The sequence below is a fragment of the Harpia harpyja genome, chromosome 19, assembly GCF_026419915.1.
Source record: "Harpia harpyja isolate bHarHar1 chromosome 19, bHarHar1 primary haplotype, whole genome shotgun sequence".
Taxonomy (NCBI): domain Eukaryota; kingdom Metazoa; phylum Chordata; class Aves; order Accipitriformes; family Accipitridae; genus Harpia; species Harpia harpyja.
The window spans coordinates 10,192,176-10,216,471 of record NC_068958.1 but is presented as its reverse complement, the minus strand read 5'-3'; the positions used below and the strand labels follow the sequence as shown (position 1 = coordinate 10,216,471).

At 45.8% G+C, this 24,296-nt stretch overlaps 1 protein-coding gene across 1 annotated transcript; it reads right to left on the bottom strand.

The window, feature by feature from the left end:
* Nucleotides 1-934: 934 nt before the first annotated feature.
* TNFSF15 (TNF superfamily member 15) lies at nucleotides 935-19,096 on the bottom strand. The gene is made up of 4 exons (XM_052815806.1): nucleotides 18,673-19,096; nucleotides 11,869-11,920; nucleotides 11,202-11,249; nucleotides 935-5,205 (listed from the first exon to the last, which is right to left on the bottom strand). Exons 1-4 carry the CDS (start codon nucleotides 18,868-18,870, stop codon nucleotides 4,778-4,780), a joined length of 726 nt encoding a protein of 241 aa, XP_052671766.1. The 5' UTR covers nucleotides 18,871-19,096; the 3' UTR covers nucleotides 935-4,777.
* Between the last annotated feature and the right edge of the window lie 5,200 nt (nucleotides 19,097-24,296).

Here is a 24,296-nt window from a genome sequence, read left to right as displayed (position 1 = left end):
GTTAAATAATAATCTGTTACTTTTTCTTTCAATAGCTTTGTTCTGAAAAGTGCTTTTTTTTTTTCCCCCTAAGAAATGTTGTAGACGCGGAAGTCATGGACACTGCGCACAATCAATATGATCAAGCAGATGCCACTTTATTGCCAAGATAGCTCGGTTTATGTGTTCATTCTAGTTACTGTTCACGCAGAAACAAATTAGAGATTGGTTAGCATGAGCTGTCCACGCGCCTAGTTACACCTAATGATTGGTTATATCAACACTGTACATGCGCATAAACATAAGGCATAGTTGGTTGTATTAACTAAAACATGCGAAACTTGTCTCAGGCTAATTGGTCAAGATAAGCTGCCAAATTGAGGTTCTTTGTGCCAAGTTCCCTTTATTGTGGAATGCGCACCTGTGTTCTTCTAATTGGTATCTTTCTTTTTTTGTCTTCTTGTTTATTCTGTTCAAGGCCTTCTAAAGGCGTCTGGAATGCTCTTACTACCGTTAGCTAAATATGTGTCCACTAGCAAAGCGTCCTTGAAGCCTGCTGCCTACAAAACATCCTTGGCTCACAAATTGATCAATTCTATCGAGTCTGGATTGTTCACTGTGTGCCCATTACTTTCCAAGTATCCCACAAAATGTAAGGGTCAAAACCTGAAATCATGTATTTTTAACTCATTTAGCATGAGCTGCCTATTTTACCCTTTTTCTCAAGCTTGGATTTTTTCTTATAATTGTTTTAGTTTCACATCCACCCAAACCAAAACATATTTTCAGTTTGACCATAGACTGAAAGGTCACTTGTTCACATGACCAGATTTCATTAGCTTCTCATTCAACTGAAAAATGCTGATACATATGCATTTTCACATCTCCAGAAATTATTTACATTAAAGAAAATTTTCTAATTCAATAAACACAAATTTCTGAGAACACTAAATCTGAGAATCCACAGCTTGGGTTCAGTCTGTTTGAGATATTTCCCTTTAAGCTTGACCTCTCTCTTGCTTAAGTGGCTTTACTCTGACTTCATGCCGTTGACTTCTGTGGAGGAATATCTGATATACAACAGGGTCAGAATCAGCCCCTGCAAACTTACTATATTTGCTGGTCACTGTTACAGAAACATTAGCACTGAGAGGGGGAAAAAAGGGAGAAAGAGAGAATTTCTACTAGGGTAGATGTGTGGATTAATATGCCTGCACCACTTTAAAACAAGTAATGCCAGATATATTTCTTTATGTCATATGTCACTAGCACTTTATGTGCTAGTTCGCTAAAAGTGCTAAAAGCTGGTGTGTGTAATGGGGTGCAAAAGCTTGCTCCAACTGCACTAAAATAAATATTTTTGTGCCATGGATCAAGAGAGTCACACCTGTAATGGAGCTGCAGCAGGAAATTTTTTGCTTGTCAAATTTATCATTAGTGCACAGTGGACACAAATTATGTGCCTTGTGGTAGAGAAGGCTCATTATTGCCAATGGGCTTCCTAGAACTTCTATGAAATATACACAAATATATATGTATGTCTATGTATATATATGTATATATCCCATAGAAGGCTCTTCTATTGTATGCCAAACACTGCATTCACCACTCCTCTCCCCCAGACCTCATATTTACCACCATTCAGCACACCAGACATTAAGGGATGATGATTTTAGATACAGTTTTTATGGAAATCTGCTATACAAGCCTATCAATCAGGATTGTGTTATGGCCTCAAAAAGAATGCTACATCATGTCATTTGTAGAAATAAAGAGCTTTCTGAACTTCTGTAACTGTCTCAGAACAGCTAGAATTTGCACTCCAATTTTCTCCAAGGATAAACCAAATTCATCCTATATAACACTTCACAGAAGCATTCCTACCTAGTCGCTGAGAATCACCTGTCCTGGACAGGTCACTTTTAAGTCTTCCCTTTATAAGATTTACCATGTTGTTTCATGTGCTAGTCACCTAAAGTGCTTTACGTGGTGGTCTGCAAGAGCTGCAAATTTCATCTTTTCATGAGTTCAGTTCTTATTTTGGGCACACAACTAAGGGATCAGAAGCTCAGAAGAACTTAGCATGGGGTGTTGAGAGAACACTTTAGAAAATCTAAGATATGGGAAGTCTTAAGGTTTCTCAGAGAATAACCTTGTCTTGAACTGCCAAAAGAGTGAGATTTCACCAGATTTTACCATGGTGTGGGGGGGTTCTGAGCAGTAAGACCAGCACTGCCAAGGAACTGAATGACCAGACACCCTTTCTGAGAAGTAATGAGGCAGGGTCGCCTGTGCTGGGTACTGAACAGATACATGGGGAATAACTGCTCCTGTCTCAGCCAGTTTCAGCTTAAAAGAAAAGGCTGAACAGGTGGATGAAACATAGGAGAAAGGACTTAAAGACAGAAGTGAATCTAGCTAATAAACACATCGGAGGATGTTTTGGCCAAGAGTGTTTGCACCTTCTAGCAGGATCATTACCTTTAGTTTCTGCCATCCTAACCTATTTTCAGATGTTAAGTTTTCTCTGTGCACTGGGGTGATTGGCAGGAAGGTGCCTGTGGGAGAAAGGGATCAAGAGGACAGTTGAGATGTGGATGTGGGGAAAATGAAGGACAAGTCAAAGAAAGGATGGGAAGCCAAACTGTCATGAGGTTTTGATGCAGGGACATTGCCAACGTCTCCCAGATGTTGTTGTATAGTGTTGTATAGTGGACCAACACCCAATGACTAGACTCGAGGAGAATCTGGAAGCAAGACAGACACCTGCTGAGGAAAGAAGGGCAGAGCAAGATAGCAATCTCCTAGCTTTTGCGATGTGTTTAATGCTGTCTCAGTGTGGATAAAACAGTGAAGGACTGAGACCTACTATGGGACCCAGGCACTGCAGAAGAGGGAAGGATGGTCAAAAAGCCTTCTTTTCTGAGGTGATTTACTACATAAAAGACCTGCTAGGTTTAAGAGGTATAGTCATGCTGTCAGCATGAAGACACCAAGCCATGAAGAGGCAGAGATCCTGGTGTTGCCTGGATCTTCCATCTCCTACTCTGCTCCTCTCCTCCCTTCACCCCCAATCTGCCTTGGCCTTCCTCTATGCTCTATGCTTCAGCTGTGCTACTGACTTTTCCATGTTAGTTCAAACAGATCTTTATACAGCAATAAATTGTCTCCTGCTAGGAATAGGCTCGCTGTGGACAAAGCAGCCTGGTCTCACTGCTGGTTGGGCTGCAGTATCACACATGGTCTTTTGTAGTTGGGCCGTCTCCACCAGAGAACTTCTCTGCCCATTTGAGCTCTTCAGCTACAACCCCCCATCCCAGTGCTACGTATTCCCCAACCTCAGTACCTCCCTGACACTAACAGTGTGCTTTTGGGCCCCACCATGGCTTTGAGTGGAAACGTTAACTAGGCAATCAAGCTTTGCTGTCACTTCTGGCCAAGAAGTGGAAAATGGAGGAAATCCAATGAGGTGAGGCAGGGAAGGGTTGCAGAGAGTGAAGCCTGGTTGTTGCAGAACGGCTGGATGGTAGGTGCTCAGGTGTGAGACCTCCTGGTAGTTAAGAGTGTGAAGTCCAAATCTACGAGAACATGACTTGAGTCATTGTCAGTGATGTATTTATTGTGGGAGGAGAAGGAAAGCTGGGGAATTTCCCTGAGAGACAGTAAGGTCTATGAAAATAGCGAAGTGCAAGGTGGGAAGCTAAACATTCCTGAGCTCTGCACCTGGTCGTGGCATGCCATGATCATGTCTTTGGATCTTTTGACCTTGTGTAGGGACTACTGCTTGCCAGCCTTCACCAAGGGAAAGGCTGGGGAGTCCCCTGTGGTTAGGGGACCGCTGCAGCATTGGCAATGGATGCAAGGGGGAGCACCAAGACAGTGATTTCTTTAGTTGCGCTTGCTTTGCATTAAACATAATGGAAAGCAAAACATTGCAGAGGTTTTCTCTCAAAATTTCAGTGGTTGATTTAAATTGTGGAAAATTCTGCTGCATGTCTCTCTCTGCCTTGTCTTTTCTGTTTTCCTAATGTTACGACCTAGGGGGGAGATTCCACTTTCATGCTGAAACAAAAAGTGTTTGTGTGTGTTCCCTAGAAATTCTACATAAAGTTTTGAGGCTGTATATTGACTTAAAGAACTGTAAACAATTTCTTGGGGGAAAAAAATTTCAGGTAGCTTCTACAAAACAGAAGATATAAATTTTAATCTATTTTACAGGAAAGTTGGAAGGGGTTAGTTAAGCAGTTAATGATTAATCTGAGCTTTATGTTAGTGCAAAGTACTGAGCAAATCTATTTGTAAGGAAATGATGAAAAGTAATTACCTTTTAGAACTGAGAATCTGAAGAAGGGTCATGCAAAACTATACTGGAAGCACTGGAGAAAGTTCAGAACACTTTTTTGGGTTGAGGAAATTGTACATTGGAGGAGGAATTAGTGATGTAGCTTAGCTGCAATATTCAAGATCAATATTCCTACCCACAGGTATAAACTGTTCCTCCCTAGCTTACAAAAATTTGAAGAGCTCTCAGTTTTTACTTTCAAAAATATATTTTTTTCTCCAATCTGACCTTCATTCTTCTGGTTTGATTTTTGGGGGGGGGGGTGTTCAATTCAGCCTGTGGCTTCAGCTTTCCCTACCCCTTAATTTAAGGCTATAGGGAGCTGCAGGGGGGTGACAGTACAGAAGAAGGATAACAGCACAGAGATTGCACCCTGACGCACGCCCACAAAGCCAAGGTCCTGCAAGGTCACACCAGGGCCCTGAAGGGAAGCCCCCACCAGCTGCTGCCAGGGACCTACAGTAAAAAGGCACCAAAGAAGGTTTTGTGCTCCTTAGTGTAATCCACCAGCTTGATGTCACTAACGTTGACCATTAGCTTGTCTCCCACTTCTAAGGAGACCACGGCGCCCAGATAAATCGGCTGGAACCAGCTGTTTCCCTTTTCACTGAGGGTCTTGGTGCTGGTCAGCAGCTGGGTGGGCTCAGGGTAACTGTCAGTGACTTTGGTGATGATCTCAGTGACAGCATTTGTTTTACTGTATCTTTCAATGGGCCCTCGGAAAGTGACCTGAGCATAGACATAGTAGTCCCCAGACACAGGTATCACCAGTGCGTTGCTGGAATAACTCAGGTTGTTCTTGGTAAAAGCCAAGCCTCGCTTGTCTTCCCACTGCAGGATGGGCAGATGGTTTCCCGTGGTGTCAGCGAGATCTTGTTTCTTCACTGTGGGAGGAAGAGAGAGGGAGAAGAGATGGGTTAGTTTGCTACAGCTGGGGATATGTTGCTGAACGTAATGTGAGTTCTCTACTCCTAAGGGCAAGCAATTTAAACAGGGTAATCAAAATGCTAGGACAGAAATGTTCTTATTGTACAGTTTGAAAATGGAGGTGAATTGGCTGCAGGCCAACTGTCCAGTGATATTTTTAAAGGGTGTCCATAGCGTGTCCAGATCTGAGCAATCAGGAGTGAAAGCCCAGGACGTTTTTGGAAGACCTTGGCCAGCGCAGGCTGCCCGAAGGGGTATGCTGTGACTGGATGGCCTCGTTGTGGGCCAGATCCTGAATGATGAGACTGTCCTTCCTAAAGACTGAGTCTCATGGCACTGTGGAGCAATACAGATGGTTTTACCCTGCAGGTCCAGGGTGCTATCTTACCTATTTACAGAGTAAAAACCTTGTCCTGAAGTGAAACCAGTGCTGGGACAGTATACATATGTGTACCATGCCTGTACCTGATGGTTCAGGACAGTAATAATACTAAAGCATCATTTTCTTCAGCAGCGATGGATTGCAGTTAGGTTTCTTAGACAGACACTATTGTGCTTGCAAAAGTTTCACAATGATCAGCATGATCTATCACCAAGAACTGAGACACTTGAACTTCTCTTCCTGCCAAGTTGCTTCTGAAGGATGTTACAGTTTGTTAGCCCCTGTGTCAAGCTTTTCTTCCTGAGTGTTCACAATGAAATCTTTTGCTGTAGAATTGCTTTTGGTTTACCAGCGTAATTTGATTCTACCAAAACCTCAGAAGACCCCACTGTGCTTCAGGAGGCCCAACTCCAAAGCAACACGTTGTATTTAAAACCATTTTTATCTCTCTCTCTCTTTTTTTTTTTTTTTTTTAATTTAAATGCTTTGCTAGAACAAAACACTAAGCTTGGTGTTAGCTTCCACTTTCCTCCAGACTTTTTCCCAGTCTTGTGGTTAGCTGATTACAAGCAGAGCTCTAATCCAGACCCCAACATCAGTCTGATCCAAGCTAAGGATGATCCCCGGGCTGCAGAGGTCTCAGGGGAAGGATCGGGGAACCGTTGCCCCGTTCCCTTCGCCTCTCCTCCACCATTTTAATTTCTCTCACACACACACCAGCCAGGAGAATAAGCCCTAGCACTTACTCATTTTTATGCAGGGAAGCAAAAGAGTTTCTCTGCTCTTTACTGACTGCCACACAAAATTGTTCTGGTAAAAGAGCAGCTGAGGCAGTGAAAAGGAAGCAGATAAAGACCATTACGATTCTGTCAGGTATTAAAATGAACCTGGAAAGTTCATGTTAAATGCTGAGAAAGACTGAGGCAACTGATTTCCAGGAAAGTAGACCTTTTTCATGAGCTTGAGTTAATGTTTAAAGAAGTTGATTTTGATTCAGTATTTGGGGAAGGGCTGTGTGTGCATGGGCAGGGAGGCAAACGGAATGCAGGTAAGGGAAAGCTTTGAAATTCTCTTGGCAATAACCATTAGGTTTATCCTGGGTGAAATAAGATTCAGAAAAACTAATGTGCTCAGCTCCCAGTGGCATCTGTTTCCCTCTCTTTTCTAGCACTAAATAATCCGTAAGGAGACAAGAAGGTGTTAGGAGTGCAATTTCTTGCATATTCTCTGAGTAGCACAACAAAATAACGGGGTTTTTTTCAGCCTGCCTGTCAGTGCTGCTTGAAGTATCAAATCTTTCTGATCTTTCTCCAGGAGGCAAAGTACATGAGGAGACTATTTCTGTGTGGGAGAACAGTAGACAGGGATTGTGATAGCAAGCCAAGCTAAATTATAGAAGTATTATAAGGACTACGAGGCTTAAAGCCAATGGAGCTTTGCCTGATACAGAGAGAGAGGGATAAAAGAAAATTAAAGTACTCATGGTCTGCCTTCATCCTCATCTACCTCTTGAGTGTCTAGGGATTGGCCTTAGTCCTGGCGAAAACTAAAGTAGCATTTGGGTCACTCTAAGGCTTACAAGAGCTTGGAGTAATACCTCTCAGAGATCAGCTGGTAGCAGACGAAATCTTGTTTGAGATGGGAAGGATCAGAAAAGATCAGAATATTTCCAGAAAATGTCCCGGGCTCTTTTCCATCTTGGGAATTTTGGGGGAAAATTGAAGAGAAGCTGCATGTGAAATATTTTTTTCTGTGTAGAATGACGCATTTAAAATGTCAAGGACACTCAATTCTTAAGTGTTTTTTGTAACTAACAGGCATCTCAAATGAAGTACATGATTTCATAACTTCTAGAATTAGGCAACTCCAAGTTTTACAGCTATAATGTCCCTTTTAGGATAAAGCTCACTCTATTGATGGTCTCTATTTTCAAGTTAATTAATTTTTCCCATGCTTTCAATACCGGTCAAGAGGAAAAATGCATGTTCAAGTGCCTTTGAATACAGTACGGCTCCTTTTCTAGCAGCATTTGTACTTTGTACTTGTCATTTATTTATTTCATAAATACATGGAGCTATACTTCCTGCAAATATACCTATTATGCTGTCCTGGTTTCAGCTGGGATAGAGTTAATTGTCTTCCTAGTAGCTGGTATAGTGCTGTGTTTTGGGTTTGGTATGAGAAGAATGTTGATAACACACTGATGTTTTCAGTTGTTGCCAGGTAGTGTTTAGACTAAGTCAAGGATTTTTCAGCTTCTGATGCCCAGCCAGCAAGAAGGCTGGAGGGGCACAAGAAGTTGGGAGGGGACACAGCTGGGACAGCTGACCCAAACTGGCCAAAGGGGCATTCCATACCATGTGACATCATGCCCAGTATATAAACTGGCAGGAGTTGCCCTGGGCAGGGAGCTCGGGAACTAACTGGGCATCAGTTGGCGAGTGGTGAGCAATTGCATTGTGCATTACTTGTTTTGTATATTCCAATCCTTTTATTACTCTTATTGTCATTTTATTATTGTTGTTATTATCATTATTAGTTTCTTCCTTTCTGTTCTACTAAACTGTTACAATCTCAACCCAAGAGTTTTACCCTTTTTTTTTTTCCCGATTCTCTCCCCCATCCCACTGGGTGGGGTGGAGTGAGTGAGTTGCTGTGTGGTACTTAGTTGCTGGCTGGGGTTAAACTGTGACATATGCTAACGCTTGAAGTAAACAAAATCTGCTTTTAATAAGGGATTCATTGCTACAGTTCCTTCAACTTTCGCATTGACTATAAATTTTCGGCATCCCTTACATGTGAAATTACTTCTCCTTTCCCAAAATCTCTTTTCGTTTAGTCCCTTGCTGGAGAATCCCTGTTGCTTGGCAGTTTTGGGGTACATTTTGTGGCATATTGCTGAACTTGTGGGGTTTCTACAACTCTTAGCCCTCACCAGTGTGAGAGCCTGATACTGAACACTGTACTTGGACGCCAGACTCCTGTCTCAGCAAGTGAGTAGAGCCTGAGTCTCCTGTTGTAGTAAAGCCCTTGTACAGCATGCACTGCAAAGTCCCATGGCTGCAGGGTCTCTGTTGCTCAAGATTGTGCCCTGGGAGTTTAATAACTTCCAACAATCAAGTGGAACCAGAAATTGACGTTCTACCCAGATTTAGTGGGGGGCTTGGGTATGATTGCAGCACGCTAAGTGCGAGCCAGGTATTTGATGGGGTTTCTGCAACACAGTTCATCCAGCCGTGTCGCAGGCTGGTGACAAGAAGGAATAGGCATTGGTCTGCATCTTGACCCAAAGTGCAACCAAATACCTCAAAGAGGGAATGATGGCATGGTGCAATCAGCACCAAATATACATTAGTGCACAGGAGAGGCTGGAGATGGAGAAAAGTCCTAGCTAGGTATTCCCATGGATTGTCCCATTCTTCACTAGCTATAGCCACCCTGAGAGAAGAGATCTTGATGCCAGTTTGGATAAGTTCAAAATGCTCACTATATGTTAAAAAGGCCAAGAGCAGGTGGAAAATTCACCATAAAGGAACAGGGACCAAAACATCGAGTCATTCTGCTACTGCTAATTCAGTGGTGCATTCCCATGAAAGTACTGTGGCTAGTTATTCCTCTCGCTCCTCTGCTCTCACCTTCAGAGTATATGTGCCTAAAACTAGAAAAAGACAGAGAGAATAGAGATCTGGAAGAGATTTCCTACAAGTGCGAGTCTGTAGTCTAGCAACTTCACTTTGAAAAAGGTACCTGAGGTGGGGGAATGTAACAAAGATCTGAAGAATAATTATTCCTTTTTCACTTTCTATGAACAAGTCACGGTTTGTGAGAAGACCAGGCTGGCACCCAAGAAATTATTATGCAGCAAGTTTAAAATAACAGGAAATATTTTCTGACTGTGATGTACTGTTAAGCTTGGGAATTCCTTGCCACAGGGTACAGCACGAAAAATATGCTTGGGCTAAAAAAAGGTCAAAGGTAAGTTCATGGAAATAAGGTTCCCTGACGTCTACATAGCACAGCAGCCTGGGTGTAGCCTTTTTGCACAGAAAAGGAGCAGTAAAATCCCCTTAGCTTTTTCCTCTTCATCCTCCTTGCTATGGCCAGCAGTGACTGGCCCAAACCAGCAGGTTGAAGAAGATGGGCACCATCCCAGGGAGACTGCCCAGGAATGACAGTGAAGGAATTTTTGCAAATGGGGGGGCCTGAGGAAATTTGAAGAAAACTGTTGGGTGCTTCCCTGTGGCAAATGGACTTTTGTGCAACCCAGGGAAGTTCCCATCAGCAGAGCTGTGCTTCGGCTGCTCTTCTGAGTCAGCTGCACTGGGAGCCTCTGGGTCTCTCTGCCATGGGAGGATTCAGGGGAAACAGAGAGACTTACACTAGCAGACATGGTTCTTTTGCTCTTGCAAACTTGCACTTAAGCAAATATGTGATTTTGAACAAGGACAGGTCAGTTTTGGAGCTCTAGCAACCTGTGTGCAAAAGGGGATGGGACCAAGGATGTGCATTCAGAAGGAGCTTGTGGATTAGGGAAAGCAAACTATGCTGGGAAAGAAATCAGCCCTGAAATACTGTACGTTTAACCTGTTTAGCCCTGTAGGTGAATTTGTGTGAAGCATCATGCCACTTCTTGCATGCTTCAAGTTACTAAAGTGCTCCCCTGGGACAACACACAGGGTGTTGGCGAAGCCTCTGCAGTGAGCTGCATTTTTGAGAGGTATAAATTGCCTTAGGTCAGAGCAGCTGGAGAGCCTTTCAGCACTCAGCTCCATCCACATGGAAACCAGCCATGAACTTTTTCCTTTTCTCTGGTAATACCTCAATTTTCCAGGTGGTTAGAGTTGGCGAGGATGGGGGAAGGCTCGGGACAGTGTCCTTGGTGTGATGACAGTTACAATTTAAGGCTGAGGTGGTGAGATGGTGGCCTTGCAAATGCTGGCAGCCCCTCACAAATGTATGGCAGCCCACCCTGCAACCGTGCTTTGCGATAGCACCCTCCCAACACAAGATAAGGGCTTGGAGGGGTTCAGCTGGACATAACTCTTCCCTTGCTTTCTCCAATGTGAGTCAGAGGTGATCTCAGTAAAAACAGGAGGCTATTTGATGGCAATATGGTGTGTGTGGCCCAAGTCAGAACTTGCAGAAAAATAAGGGCTCTAAAACTGGTCTTATTTGACATGATTTTGCTCCAAAACTGGTAGTTTTCCCAACTCACTGCTCCATGAGGGCTCACTTGGGCTCTTTCCACTGCCTTTTCTAGGGGATTCAGCAGATCACTAAGATACCAGGCACCTATTTAAGTTTGGTTACAGGAGCTGCTCATTCAATGAACTAAATGGCTTGGAAAAGTGGCAAGAAGAAAAGTTTCTGTCAACTACCTCCTTCGTGGGCCCTTTTCTACAAACACAGGCTGCAGTAAATCTGTTGTGGTCAACAAGGCAAAGCTGTGATTATTTTCCCCATGTTTCCTGCAACACCTGATCCTATCAGGCCCACAGAAACCAAGATTATTACACCACAACATCTGCTGTAATACCCGTGGGAAACGCTTCATTTTTGAACAAGCATTACCTGTCAGGTGCGCTCTTGGCTTTTCTGTACTGGAAAGTGTATCTGTACCTGAGGGGGAAAAAGAAAAAACAGTGTGTAAGGGTGTTTGCTATTCAAGTCAATGAGATGTGAGTGGTGATCAGTGCCACTGAGGAAACGTGTGCAGCCCCTTTCCATTTCTGCATATGTTTGAGTTGGGAGTTATTCGCTGTGATTGTTTATTGACACCGTTGAGGTAATAAAATCCCTTTGCAAATGACTGAGCTTGTCAGGCCTGCTGCGGTGTCGACAGGACACATCATGGCTGTGTCTTAAATTGCTGGAGGGTGAACAGAAGGGAGGTGTGGTGTGCACAGGCTCCAGAATCCATGCTTTTGCATGCTCAGGGAGTTATACCGATCTCAGAGAGCTGCTGGGGAGGTCTGTGCCTGCACTAGAAGGAGCGAGCTTGCACAGCCCTGGGGTTAAAAATGCTCACACTTTTGCTATGGCCCCAGTTATCTCCCTGCATCTTGTTGCCCAGGTTTGCCTCTGTCTGCCCTGGCTCATTCCCTGGCTTGGGAAAGATTTGGGTGGTGAGAGCGGTGGGCAGGTGGGGAGGCATCTGCCAGCAGCATGCTGCGGCAGCAATTGCAAAACCTCAGTAAACAAAGGTGTTTGGGATGGGGGAAAGGACTGGCAAACTTACCAGTATGTACTGCCCGTTGCTTCAGAAAGTGAGACCCCCTCTCTTCTGTGACCTGCAGAAGAGATTTGCAAGCGGTAAGCTCAGGGCTCCAGGGTGTACACTACCTCCACACAGGGTCTGGTTTGCATTATCCCAGAAAATGGAATATGCCACAGTAATATTATCAACCTCAGCCAGAGCTTTTATGTAAAAGGACAAGCCCTGACAGGACTTTGCTTCATTGCAAGAGTTTTCTGCTGTTTGTTTGAAACAGCCTGCATCTCAGAAAAGGTACCAGGGACAGAACCTGGGATCCTGTGGTGGTGGTTTCGTTAAACTCCAGTATTGTTCAGAGGCTGGACAAGCCCTTGGCATAACTGGGGGAGGACTGGCGGAGTGGCCAGTGTGAATTAGCCTTTGATAACCCTCCTTTGTGGCGGTGCCTCTATCCAGCACTGCTGGAGAACCTCTGCTGCTTAGAGATGCTCCTGTCCCTCAGTCTGTGCAGAGCAAACAGAGCAAGCAGAGTGATGCGAGTGATTCTTCCCTGTCTCAAGACTCAGCAGGTCTGAGCCTTTGCAGGCGCTCAATGAATCCATAATGCCAGCGAAAAGACAAACTGACATGTATCAGCTACAGAACTGCTGTTTCTCCTGCTTTTCTTTCTGCATCTGTGTTATTTCAGACTGTTAGTCTGTTGCTTAGGTCTGTCTTGAATGTTGGGTTGCCTCATTGGAAGACAGAAAGGAGCTGAGCAGGTCAGAGTGCTGCTGGCAGAGGGTGAGCTCTGTGGCTCACTGACACTCCACCAAGGGAAGGCAGGGTGATTCACGTTTGCTTACCTCTTACGTTTTGGTCTAGAGCCGAACACCAGCACGCTCATAACACATCCCTGTGCCAACAGGCATTGCATGGCAGCAGGGCATGGCCCTGGGCCATACCAAGTGGTTCTCACATTTAGGTTGAGCAGTTCAAAAGGAAGCTGTTGTCTGCCTGCCACTCGCCTACCAGGGCTGGTCCTTCTGACTCATGCTTGGGCATGGCCGGTGGCTTCTCGCCAGGTGCCAGTCCTCTTACAGCAGCCTGCAAAGCAGCGTGGGTCCTAACTGGAGGATACTGCGGGATGCTGACTCTGGATCCAGCCTCCCTGGGGTGTGAGGAGCATCCCTTCTGCTTTCCCCAGGGCACCAGCCAGCTCAGGGTGGACTATCAGGGCTGTCAGGAGCCCTTATCATGCAATGTTTGTCAGGAGCATGCTGGTGTGGTATGGTGTGTTTTATGGACAGCTACAATAAATACATTGAATAAACTGCCACTGATCAGCTTGCAGCTAAGGATTTGATGCACACTGCTTAATAAACAGGCTGACATAGTATTAGCACGTAGATGCTGAAGCTATCTCCTGGTGGCTGTGTCTCACAAATACTCACTTCAAATACTGCAGGAGAAGTAGAAAATAGATACTTTATATTGGCCTGGGGAAGGAGAGTGTTTGGGGGAGAAGAGTCAGGCTGCCTGGGTTTGGGGACTGCTAGCTACTCTAGTAAGCCCAAAGATATTTTAATGTTTTACTAGCAGTAAACATCCATGTGCTCCTGCAGAAAACCTGATTTCTAAAATAGTTGCTCCAGCATGATGGAAAAAAAATGGAGAAGGAAAACTGCAAGGAAGTCTCTCTCTTTTTTTTTTTTTCTCCCTTCCCCACCTGTATACACATATATAGCTCAGCCATAGCAGTCTGCTGCTCTGCAGGAAATGTCACCTAGAAGAGACGGTGGTGCGAAAGCTCAGTATGTGGCTGACAGAGAGAAATGGTGTCGCGCTGTCAATGAGATATCTGGGCCTTTCATTATGACTAATGACTTTCTCCAAGGTCCCATCTGCTTGCTGTGGTGTCTAAACATGACTATACTTTTTGATGTGACAGAGTCATAGCCAGGTGACTTTGTCCTTCCCCTGGTGGGAAGCACAAATAGGTGTGGAGGATTTCCCTCAAACACTCCCCTTGCTTTTGGCCAGACGTATATGCATGTGAGTATGTTTTACACCATTATTTATGTGACACTTCCTACATATTTATCAAGTGACATATTTTCTAACGATGCTAAGTACTGCAATGAGCTACAAATCCATCACAAACCTACATTTAATCATGTAACTTCAGTGGGACTATTTACATATTTAAAGCCTAACTTCTGCTGAACTACTTCATATAAATTCAGATGTTGCAATACAGAGGTGATGGGAAAGTGGGAAAGATATCAAGAAGAATTCTGCTTCTTTATAAAAAATAACAAAATGACTTTGACTAAAAACTGGGAAGAAGCTTTTTATGCAACCTCAATTTACTTGTTTCCAAAGAAGGCCAGATGGAAACTCCAGGTGCAGGAGCTGCATTCATAGATGCTAAAGGACAATGTGGTGCAGTAGATAGAGCAGGGTGCTGCAAGGTGTGAAATTATTCTGTTGCTTGGCAAAGGTGAGAGATCTTTTTTTCCCATAATTGTGCTGTTTGATAAGGATACAAATCTAAACCTTCCATAGAAAATATTTTAGTACTAGTCAATGCTACATAATGGCCAGTTATTAGTAATATTTGTCCTAAATAGGCACAGATGTTGTACATTGACGGTGTAGATGAGGTGGCGAGGGAGAGCTGAGCAGCGTGAGACAATAGAGAGATCATTTACACAATTAGTGTTTTTCTCTCTTTTCCTTTCATGCTTAGCTGTGATTCTGAAAAGTTCACAGTATGGCTTCAATTTTCCCTTTGGTTACGGTGGAGAGACTGTAACCAGCACTGAGTCATGTTGAAAATCCCACCTTACAGCTGACTTGCAGACAAATGACATCTCAGACACCCAGCTCTAATTACCCTGAATACTGCAGTATGCAAAACACTTCTATTTTGTTTTGATAACAAGAATGTTCAACTGCATTTATATCCATATATTGCTAAAGCCAAGAAGAAGGGCTGAACATCCCCTGTCACATGCTTTGCCTCTTGCACCTCCAGGAAGGGCCAGGGGTATCTGATAAAGAACTGCACAGGAAAAGCAGCCTGGCACTGCAGGCAGAGAGATTAATGAGCAAAATATCCCCAGCACCTCCATCCATTCCATCTTTAGAACAAGACACTATTTTACGGGCAGGGTCTCTGCAGGTCATACACGGTTCACACACCTACAATTTTGCTAGCTCCAGAGATGCTGCATGGCCTGGACTGGGCATTTTTGGTAGGGGCCTGTCCTGTGCCAGTAAAAACTGGCCTCAAGGGGAGTATTTTGGCTGGACTATAGTGCCCAGTGTAAACATGTACCCAGGGCATGTGCTCACTAGCTTCTTTGCCCATAAGACCTATATGCATCAAGCAGCAATGGCCAGTCAGGACTTTTACTGCTGCTGGCTTTTGGAAGGGGAATCCCACACATGTGGGCCTAGGTGCAATGCTCAGTGCTCTTCCCCAGGCATTTCTCCTTCCCTACAGATGGGGAAGCCATTTCAGGGTCTTTTTCCCATTTGGGCAGGCCGTTAGGGCTTCTGGCTCTGTATGTCTGCATGTTCTGGCAGTCCTTATCTGAGCTTTGTTGCTAGCTTTCTGGCTTCATCCTTTCACACAGGATCCAGGTGGAGCTGCTAGGACTTTAAAGTCCCTCCTGTACTGCAGCAGCTCCCTTCTCCATTGCAAGGCTGACATGGCACACAGGTTCACGTGCAATCCTTTGGACAGGTTTTGGAATTTCCCTTGTGCTGCTTGTGGTCCTGCCATGCCAAGGATGCCACGAAAATAAGCCCAAGTACCAACATCTCCAGGCCACAGGACTTGACAGTCTGCTGTATTGGGCTAGCTGAGTGGGTTGCTAAGGTAGCCAGAGATGCTCTCCTGGCTGCTGTGCCATTTCCTTGCTAGATTTGCACACTCAGACAGAAACTTGGCTTCTTTTGGGGAATGATGCACAGCAGTCCTGGCCCTTCCTCTGGAAGGGCACCACTAGAACCTTTTATATTTCCTACTAAGAACACAAGCCATGTGTTACTGCTTAAAGAACCCTATTTCCTCACCTCACGCTGTCTTGAAGCACAAAAGAAAGTGATTTCTATTTCCAAAAAGGAAGCAGGGTAGTGAGCCTGGAAGGTGTCCAGGGAAACCATCACCAGACTTGAATTATTCATGCAAGACACGTTATACCATGACAGACAACCAGTGGCTCACACATGTTGCTGTAATGACATAACTTGCCCTGCTTTCTCCTGAAAGGGCCATTTCTACAGGAAAAGGTGAGTTTGTATCCCTTCAGAGGCAGAATGTGACACCATGTGCACCCACACAGAAGCAGAGATGAATAAACTGCCTCACCCCGCAGGCAAATCGAAGAGGCACACCCCTGTTGCGCAAACCTTCCCTGTCTCCCCTTCTCCTCCTCCTTGCTCCAGGAAGGACGGGCTCAGGAATTTACTACATCTGCCTTACCTGTTCAGCTGTCAACTCCCTCCCTCCTCCCAGGACTGTCCCCAATGCACGAGAAGCTGATAATCTGGCATGTGTGGGCTGAGCGTTGGTCCTGAGGCAACAAAAGGACTCCTCCCATGGGCTCGCTGCTGCAAGGGTCAGCAAGCGAATATGCATTTGGTGCAAACTTGGGTCTGCCCACTTGCTCCCAGTATGCCCAGGGCATTCATGCCCCAAAACCAGTGCCACGGAGAACTCTGGCACACATGTCTGGTCCCAGCCTAGTCCTCCTGGTTTGGGCTATCAATGGGGCACACGAGGAAGGCATCGTTTAGCAATTCAGTTCTAACACTTCAAATGCAGAAGGAAATGCAAAAAGACATTTTCTCCGAGAGCCTTTATGCCCAGAAACATTCCTACGGACTGAAACAGCCTACGGCCATGCCGAGCTGCAGGGCTGAGTGCCTGCGTTTAGCCTGTTACATGGCTCTGGGGAATTAACAGCAAGTTACACAGGCAGACAAAACCACCCATCTGTGCTCTGTTGCTGGATAACCTTGGCGATACAGTCAGTCACCAGCAGAGTGAATGAAAAAATCAGAAAATGCAGGATCCACCTGAACTGTAGCTGGCCGCTCCACCCACTGAGCTTGGCAAGAAGGCAGCGGGCAGCCGGCCAGCCCGATGATTTTTCTCTTCCTCACTGAGACTTGCAGAGGCTGTAACTCATCTGATCACCTCATGACATCATTGTGGGAATACTACACACTAATAATTCAGTGCAGATGCATGGAAATACACACTAGCATAGCCCAGGCTATTGCAAATCTAATGGTTTACATTGAGCTTTTTCTCTTAAGAAGCCAAACCCACTCACAAAAATACTTTTCTCCTCTAACTCTGCCAACAGGGTCAAGAGCCAGGAACACATTACTCCAATCAAACAGGCTAACATTATCATTTCACTCTAAGCTCATTTCAAGAACTGAACTGTTCTGCCCTGTACAACCTCACAGGATGCAAAAAAAAGAGCAATGCAGCTGAGACTGTCCAAAGAGCCTCTTCACTCCATGTGCATCCACTCTAGCTGGCCTAAATAGCAGTAACAGGTCAGCGCAGTAACATGCACTTTCACGTGTGCAAGAAATTGGCAGATTTAACAGCCTGAGGTACCGCACAGGGCTGCTGCACCTTTTCAGCGGTGCACAAAGGTATAAGCTGATAACGCTGAAGATGCTGCACCCAGAAGCTGGCGTTGCTTAGGCGTGAGACACCGGCTGTGCAGACTTGAGGTCAAACAGGGGCTAGCACGTCCCTGTGCAGCCAAAAGCGTGCCCATGTGCAGCCATGGGTACGGCTGTCACACTCTCTAAACATCCATAGACTAAATGTGTGGCAGGTTAGAAAACTGCCTTCGAGGCCACTTACTAACACTGCTTTCTTTTGCTGTTTCTAAGTGAGCATATAACAAGCAGGCTAATTAGTTGGGGAATTTCATACCTGAAGCTAAAATTAAAACCTTAAATCTTCAGACCTATATGCATATATGCATCCTTCTAGCATGGGGCAGTCCTGTTGAATTCATAGTCTAGAGTGGAAATATAGGCACTTGTTTGCAGTCCGGCACGAGAAGGAGTGGGGCGGCACGGAAGAGCATTAGAAGCAGCCACACCAGCAAGCTTGTCTTTCTAGGAGAAAGTGAGTTTAGCTGTCTGTCAAAGGAGAAGAGCTGAGAAGATCCCTGGATCCAGAGAAAGTTTTGATGGGGAGTAAAAAATGGGATGTGAAATTTAGCGTCAGACTCCTTAATTGTCTCAAATCATATCTTTGCAGGAGTTTGCATTAATAATATATGAGAGCTGTAGCTGTCTGCCAAGTGGTGGATGATAGGCACTGACCCACTGACATCAGCCACAGTCAGCAGATGTTTGCTGAAATAGGACACCGGCAAGGGAGGTCTCAGAGTTAACCCGAAAGAAGGGCAGAAAATGAGCCATAGTGCCAAAATACGAGTGAAATCAGCAGAGAGACACTGATTCTTGATTTCCATCAAGTAGCAATTTTTCTTAAGCATTTCCTGCGGCACGTCAATAAAAGTTTCAAAGTCGTGCATGGTACTGGGACCTTAGTGAAATTCAAACAAGAGGAACAGAAACGGTTAGTTAAAAAGACCAAACAATAATAAGATTTATCCCAGGCAGATTTGCGCTGCGTAAAGGAGAAGGAATGCAACAGCGAGTTTCTCACATTCCCTTAAACATGAGAAATTCAGAAAGAGAATAAAAGAACCAAACAAATCCAACCCTGGAGACGCGGGACGCGGCACTCTCCTCCTCGCAGCGTGGCAGGACAGAAATTGGCCGTCAGCCTCTTACCTGGCCGTTGCAGGAGCTGGGGGCTCTGAGGTTTCCAACCAACAGGTAGGCAGTGGGCAGCGCCAGGACCAGCACGGAGAGCAGGCAGAGCAGCACCGCGCACCGTATCCTCCTCAAATCCTCCCTGAGGTGCATCCTGGAGGCTTGGTTGGTCCTGGGAGCCGTCTCCTCCAGGGTTATCTCGGCCACGCGGTCCATGCCGGCACCTGGTACGCGAGCTGCTGCTGTTCCTGGATGGGAACTGGGAACGGCAAAATCTCTTCTGGCATCTGCCCTGCATGGAGACCCCCATTAAATAAGAGCTGCCCCGAGTGTGGGAAGGCACCGACACACACACACACCCTCCCTCCCAAGGAATGCACCGCCTACAATAGAAACCTAGCTTAGGGAAAGAGAGCACCGCGGCTCCCCGAGCTCCCCGAGGTGCCTACTGCTTGCCTCTGTCTGGCTTTTTTTCCCCCTCGCTGTGCAGAAGGAAGCTAGGAAAGTCCCAGTGGGTGGAACCAGGATAAACCCTGCTGCTGGGCTGGATAAGCTTGAAAGGCTTTCCGCGTGGTAAAGGGAACATGAAACCAATGGGAGTGAAAGTGAGAAGCAGGGGGAGAGCAAGAGCGAGCGGCAGAGACAAGCGGACAATGTGCAGTGTCCCGGAGCCCAGCAGTTTCAACGCAGCCCTGGGAGAAAAGGGAAGAGTCTTTTAGGGAAGGCGAGGGTATCGCAAATGACCCCAAGAAGGGGTCTGTTTCTCTGAAATGTTGCTTCATTCCTACGTTTTAGCAGAATTTGCAGTGGGCTGCAGGTTGCTCAATGTACCTTTTGCACCAAACAGTCCCGGGTCAGGCCTAAAATAGGGTGTTTAGCTGCCGTGGGGTTCGTCTTCTCCAGACTCATTTTAATTGTGCTTTCACAGGAGCATGTTATCATTACTTGGAAAAGCTGTGACTTTATTGCACTCGCTAAAAATTTATGTCATCTTACTTTATTGATAGCTGCTACCTCTGATTAAAAGGGTCTGCTGCCTATTGGCAACCTCAGGAGCTGCTCAGCAACTGATTTAGGAGAAACAAGCTCAGACAGCAACTGATGGGGCTCCCCTCTCCTGGGGAAGGCTAGCTGCATGCTTGCTCCCTGCCACACAGCAGCAGCTTACCCTCCATCCACTGGCCTTGGTGGGGTTTAGGAAGAGCTTGGCAGGAGCCGTCAGTGGAGATGTTGCCATGTAGACTTATCCAGATTGTTGAAATTGGAAATTTTTTTCCTGGGAAAACATGGTTCTCATCAAAACTGAAACTTTCTTTGATACATGCACACACACTGATGTGCAGAAACTTCTCCTTTTTCCCTGGGTAAAGAAACAGGATAGAAGCTTACTTATTTTTTAGTGAGAGAGCAACAAGGTTTGGTTTTCCCCACCTCCCCATGAAAAACATTTCAGATTTGTGTTATTACAAAATAATACCAAAGAATGAAAAATATTTTGTCATGTCCCAGTCTGTCTGCAACCCCACCCGACCCAATAAAAATTCAGCCAGCTTTTATCACTTGCACTTCAATAACACTGCTAGAAATCTTCTTATTGCAGTAGTCCAGTGCACCTCTTGATATGCTAGAAAGCTAAAAGTCATGCTCTGAGCAGAATGTATAATTTAGCGAGGATGACTGAAGCTGTCAGCAGCGGGGAAGGGGATCCTTGCCAGCAGACTGGACAGGGAATAGGCCAGGGAAAGAGAAAATGTGAAGGAGAAAGCAAGAAATAGTGAAACCCAGTATGGGTTAGGGAGACAGGACAAGAGAGCTGGTAAAGCACCAAAGGACATGTGCTCTAATCCGAGCCAAGCCACATAATTCCTCTGTGACCTTAGGCTAGTGACTGATTGTGTTTCCTTCTTTAATTCATTGTTTGTTTTCATTTAGGCTGTTAAACCTTGAGGACAAGGACTACTCTTTTTACAGCACACAGAACTGATTTCAGGGCAGGCGTGGCTCTATTTATCATAAATTTTAAAAAGAGAATGGGTGGGAAGGTGCTGCTAAGTTCAGTAGAAAGAAAACTCATTTTTCTGTGGAAGTGCTGTGTAGACATGTGATTTGATTTTTTTTTTTTTCCCCTGGGGTCCCAGTTGCTTATTCTAGGGCAGAGTACTGGAAAACTAACACTAATATTTTGGCCATGAGTGTCAAAGTTAATTTTCTCTTAATTGTGAGTGCCACAAAATGCTTAGTATATATCAAAAACATGTTCCTTACAAGCAGACAGACACAGATATCCCCAATCTGTAAGCCAGCAAACCCCCTGGAGGTTTTTTTTATTTTCTAAGGAATTCCAGTGGAGTCAGTTCTGAGTTAAAACAGCTCGTAAGAGCTTTTATTGGCCTGACACTTCCTGCAGTGGCGTGTGACCTGCAAACCGCCGGCTGGAAGAGGATGTGTAGCCACAGCCCTGGAGAGCGAGGGCTGGGCTCTTGAGATGAGACAGGAACAGGTTCATGCTCTGCACCTGGCTCATGAAGCAAAGCTGAGAATTTGTTCCTAAAAAAACCCAAGAAAGGAGGGAGAAACTTCTTTTTCTTGTCCAGAGCACAAGTGTGCCTGGCACACGGCATGCCTTTTATTTGCCAGGAGGTCATTCACCCAAGATGGCTCCGCGAGGCAGCTTTAGAGCAGCCAGAACAAACCCAGGTCTGCAGATGTCAGCTGTGCTGCACCGTGGACCTGGAGCCTTTCCTGGCCATCCGCTGGCTGCAGAACAGGGAGTGGGGACCTTTGGTGACCACGATGGTCTTCTCTTTCCCGTGAACGGAGCTGGGCTGGTGCAGGCAGAATGTGGACAGGGGCAGTCCTGCTTGGCCATCCGTCATGGCAATCTTCAAATTTCTCCTGCTGCTCCCTCTTTGACACCAGCTGAGCTCTCAGCCCTGACTGTTGGGTGAATTCTCCTGCTCATCTCAGATGTGTTCCAGCCTGTGATCCTTGACTAGTTTCTACTGATCAGAGGAATCTGCAGGGGTTACCAATCCAGCTCACCTCTGTAGTTTAACAGGCTTTAAAGAGGGCAGATGTTTTACTGTAGAATTACATGTAAGGGACATATAAATGTTTTTAAAGAGAAGAAAAAGCATGAAAGGATTTAGGCATCCAAAGAAACAGCCTGTCACTGGGGTATGCCACCTCTGTGCTGCTGAGTTTTCTCTTCTTCCTATAGTGCTTTTTGTTCTTTCTGCATGCCTGTGCATGACATGTATGAGGCCATTTTGTCTGAGGACAAGTAAGCTAAATCATATATATAGTGAGGATAAAGTAGTATACACAAGGATGGTATTACAGGTATTTCTGTCTTTAGCACGGAAGATACTTAGCATATTGCATCTTTATTCATTCTCTGTCTACCTCGAGTAATGGCTGTGTTGTTAGTTTTTAAGCTTGCAGTGAGTATGGAGAAAGAGTAATTGAGCATTCAACGACCGTTTCACACATTTTCTAAGGGTTTTCAAAGTGCTTTTTGTTCACTGTGTTCAGAATGGTTAATGTTTTATCTGCACCATTTCCAGCTGAATTCTGCGAGATTCCTCTTAGAAAGACAAAGCACAGAGCATCCTTCAGCTGGGAGGAGAGGAGGAATCAGCTCGTGATACTTGCTTCTCTTGATCTTGTCATATCCTTCCTATTCAGTGTTTTGCTAGGTCGTCTGGAGTCTCCCACCAGAGACATCCTGTACAGAAATGCAGCATGGATAGACTCTACCTGGTGCTAAGCACTCCCCGCACCGGTCATGACTTCCCAGGTTGGTATTTCATCCTTCCCTTTTGCTGTGGCTGTTGGCACATCCTCAGTGGTGGTTCCCCGTTGTGCTTTGCTGTGGCTGGCCTGCACCCTCCAGCGCTCGGCTCTCTGCAGCTGAGCATTGGGGCTGCACGGGGAGCAATGGGCAATGCCTGCTTCTGCCAGCTCATGGCCTGGGCCAGGCAAGGGGAATGGTGAAAGCAGGGAGTGCTAGTGGTGCAGAAAATTCTACTACACCAAAGTCAACCCATGGACATCCAATAAATTTAAGCACTGCTGCTTGCGATTGCTGAGGACAGCAGGACTGGAGGGAAGGCAGAAGGATGGGGGTTCATCTTAGCATGACCAGCACTGCTTCAGAAGAGGAATTGTGTCCTCCCTTGTGCACAAGGTTGTGGGAGGGTTTTGCCATAATCATGGTCAGGTATGGACATGTGTCAGGAAGAGTTTTCAAGTCAGTCATTATTCTTACACAACTCCTGACCACCAATAAGCAGAAGTAGGACATAGCTGAGCACTATGTGGAAATGTTACCCTGTTAGACTGAGTTTGTCACCAGACAGGAGATGGGGACCAGCTCCTTGAGCTGCCCCTTGCTAGGGGATGACATGTGACGAGAAGGAGTGGGAGGGTGCAGGATGGTTCCCCACCTCCAGCCACTGTGTCCCTGCCACGACCTCCCACCTCTTTGCTGCTGCAATCCTCCTTCTGCCCTACGGTGCATGTCCTGTAAGCACATTTCCCTCCCACACACGCTAAGTGAGACGATCAGCTGGGTGGTACTCCTGTGGTGTCAGAAGCTGTGGGAAGGTCATGGCCCAAGGGGATGCTGCTCCCGTGTCCTTGGCTCCAGCCCATGGCTGTGGAGGAGGCAGGGGCTGAGGGATGGGAGCTGCACCATGCCAGGGCCCCCGTGAGACTCTTTCAGGGCAAATCCTGGTCTATCCCCTTGTGTGTGCTGTGGCAAACCACAGTGCTTGTCAGCATGATGTAGGCAACCTGGAATTTCTTGAATTTAAAGTGGCTGCACTGGGCACCACATTTGTTGTCGTGATGAACTGCTTCACCTTCTACTGCTGCTGCCAGGAGATTCTTTCCCAGCAGCAAGACCCCAGGTGAGACACAGACAGACCAGAGCTTTGGTCTCTTCTGGTGCGCAAGTAACCTTTCTTCACCCCTCTGCCTTTACTTCAAGGAGAGAAAGGCAAATAATACAGAGAATGCTTTGTGCCGTACCAGACTTCTTGTATTGAGTGCACTGGGGCAAAGTTGGATGGCATAAGCGGAGTGTAAGGACACAAGGTCTCCTAGAATAACTTAGATGCAACGTATTGAGCAAAGAGACCAAAATCCAGCATGGTCCCTGTGGGACATAGACCCTGGAAGAACTCATCCTCTGTTCTGTGGATAGATTTCTCACCAGGGAGACTACTTGGTTTGCCCAAGACTGGAGCACAGGAGGGACTAACATGTGCAGCTTTTAGATGACTGAGGGATAAGATTGTGGCATGACACAGGGAAGAACCAATGCAACAAGGGAAGAGCACCTTAGTCTTCAAGAGACCAGGAGCACTTTAGTCTCTCTCTTCAAATCTCTCTTGAAGCCAGAAGAGGTCAGGTGCAGGGCGCCCTAGGTCTCATCTAGGAGAACTCTCTGCATTTGACCAAGGTCTTTTGCTTCCAGCATGTACATAGGAGTTGTTGCAGCTCAGCAACACAAGGTGGTTGATTCTCATGGAAGTTAATTTCTGGTGATCTGAAACCCTTTCACTGTCTTCATGCCTTCCTAGGCATAACACTCTCTGCTTTTCCTTATACTTTTTCTCCCAAGGAGTTTTCCAGGG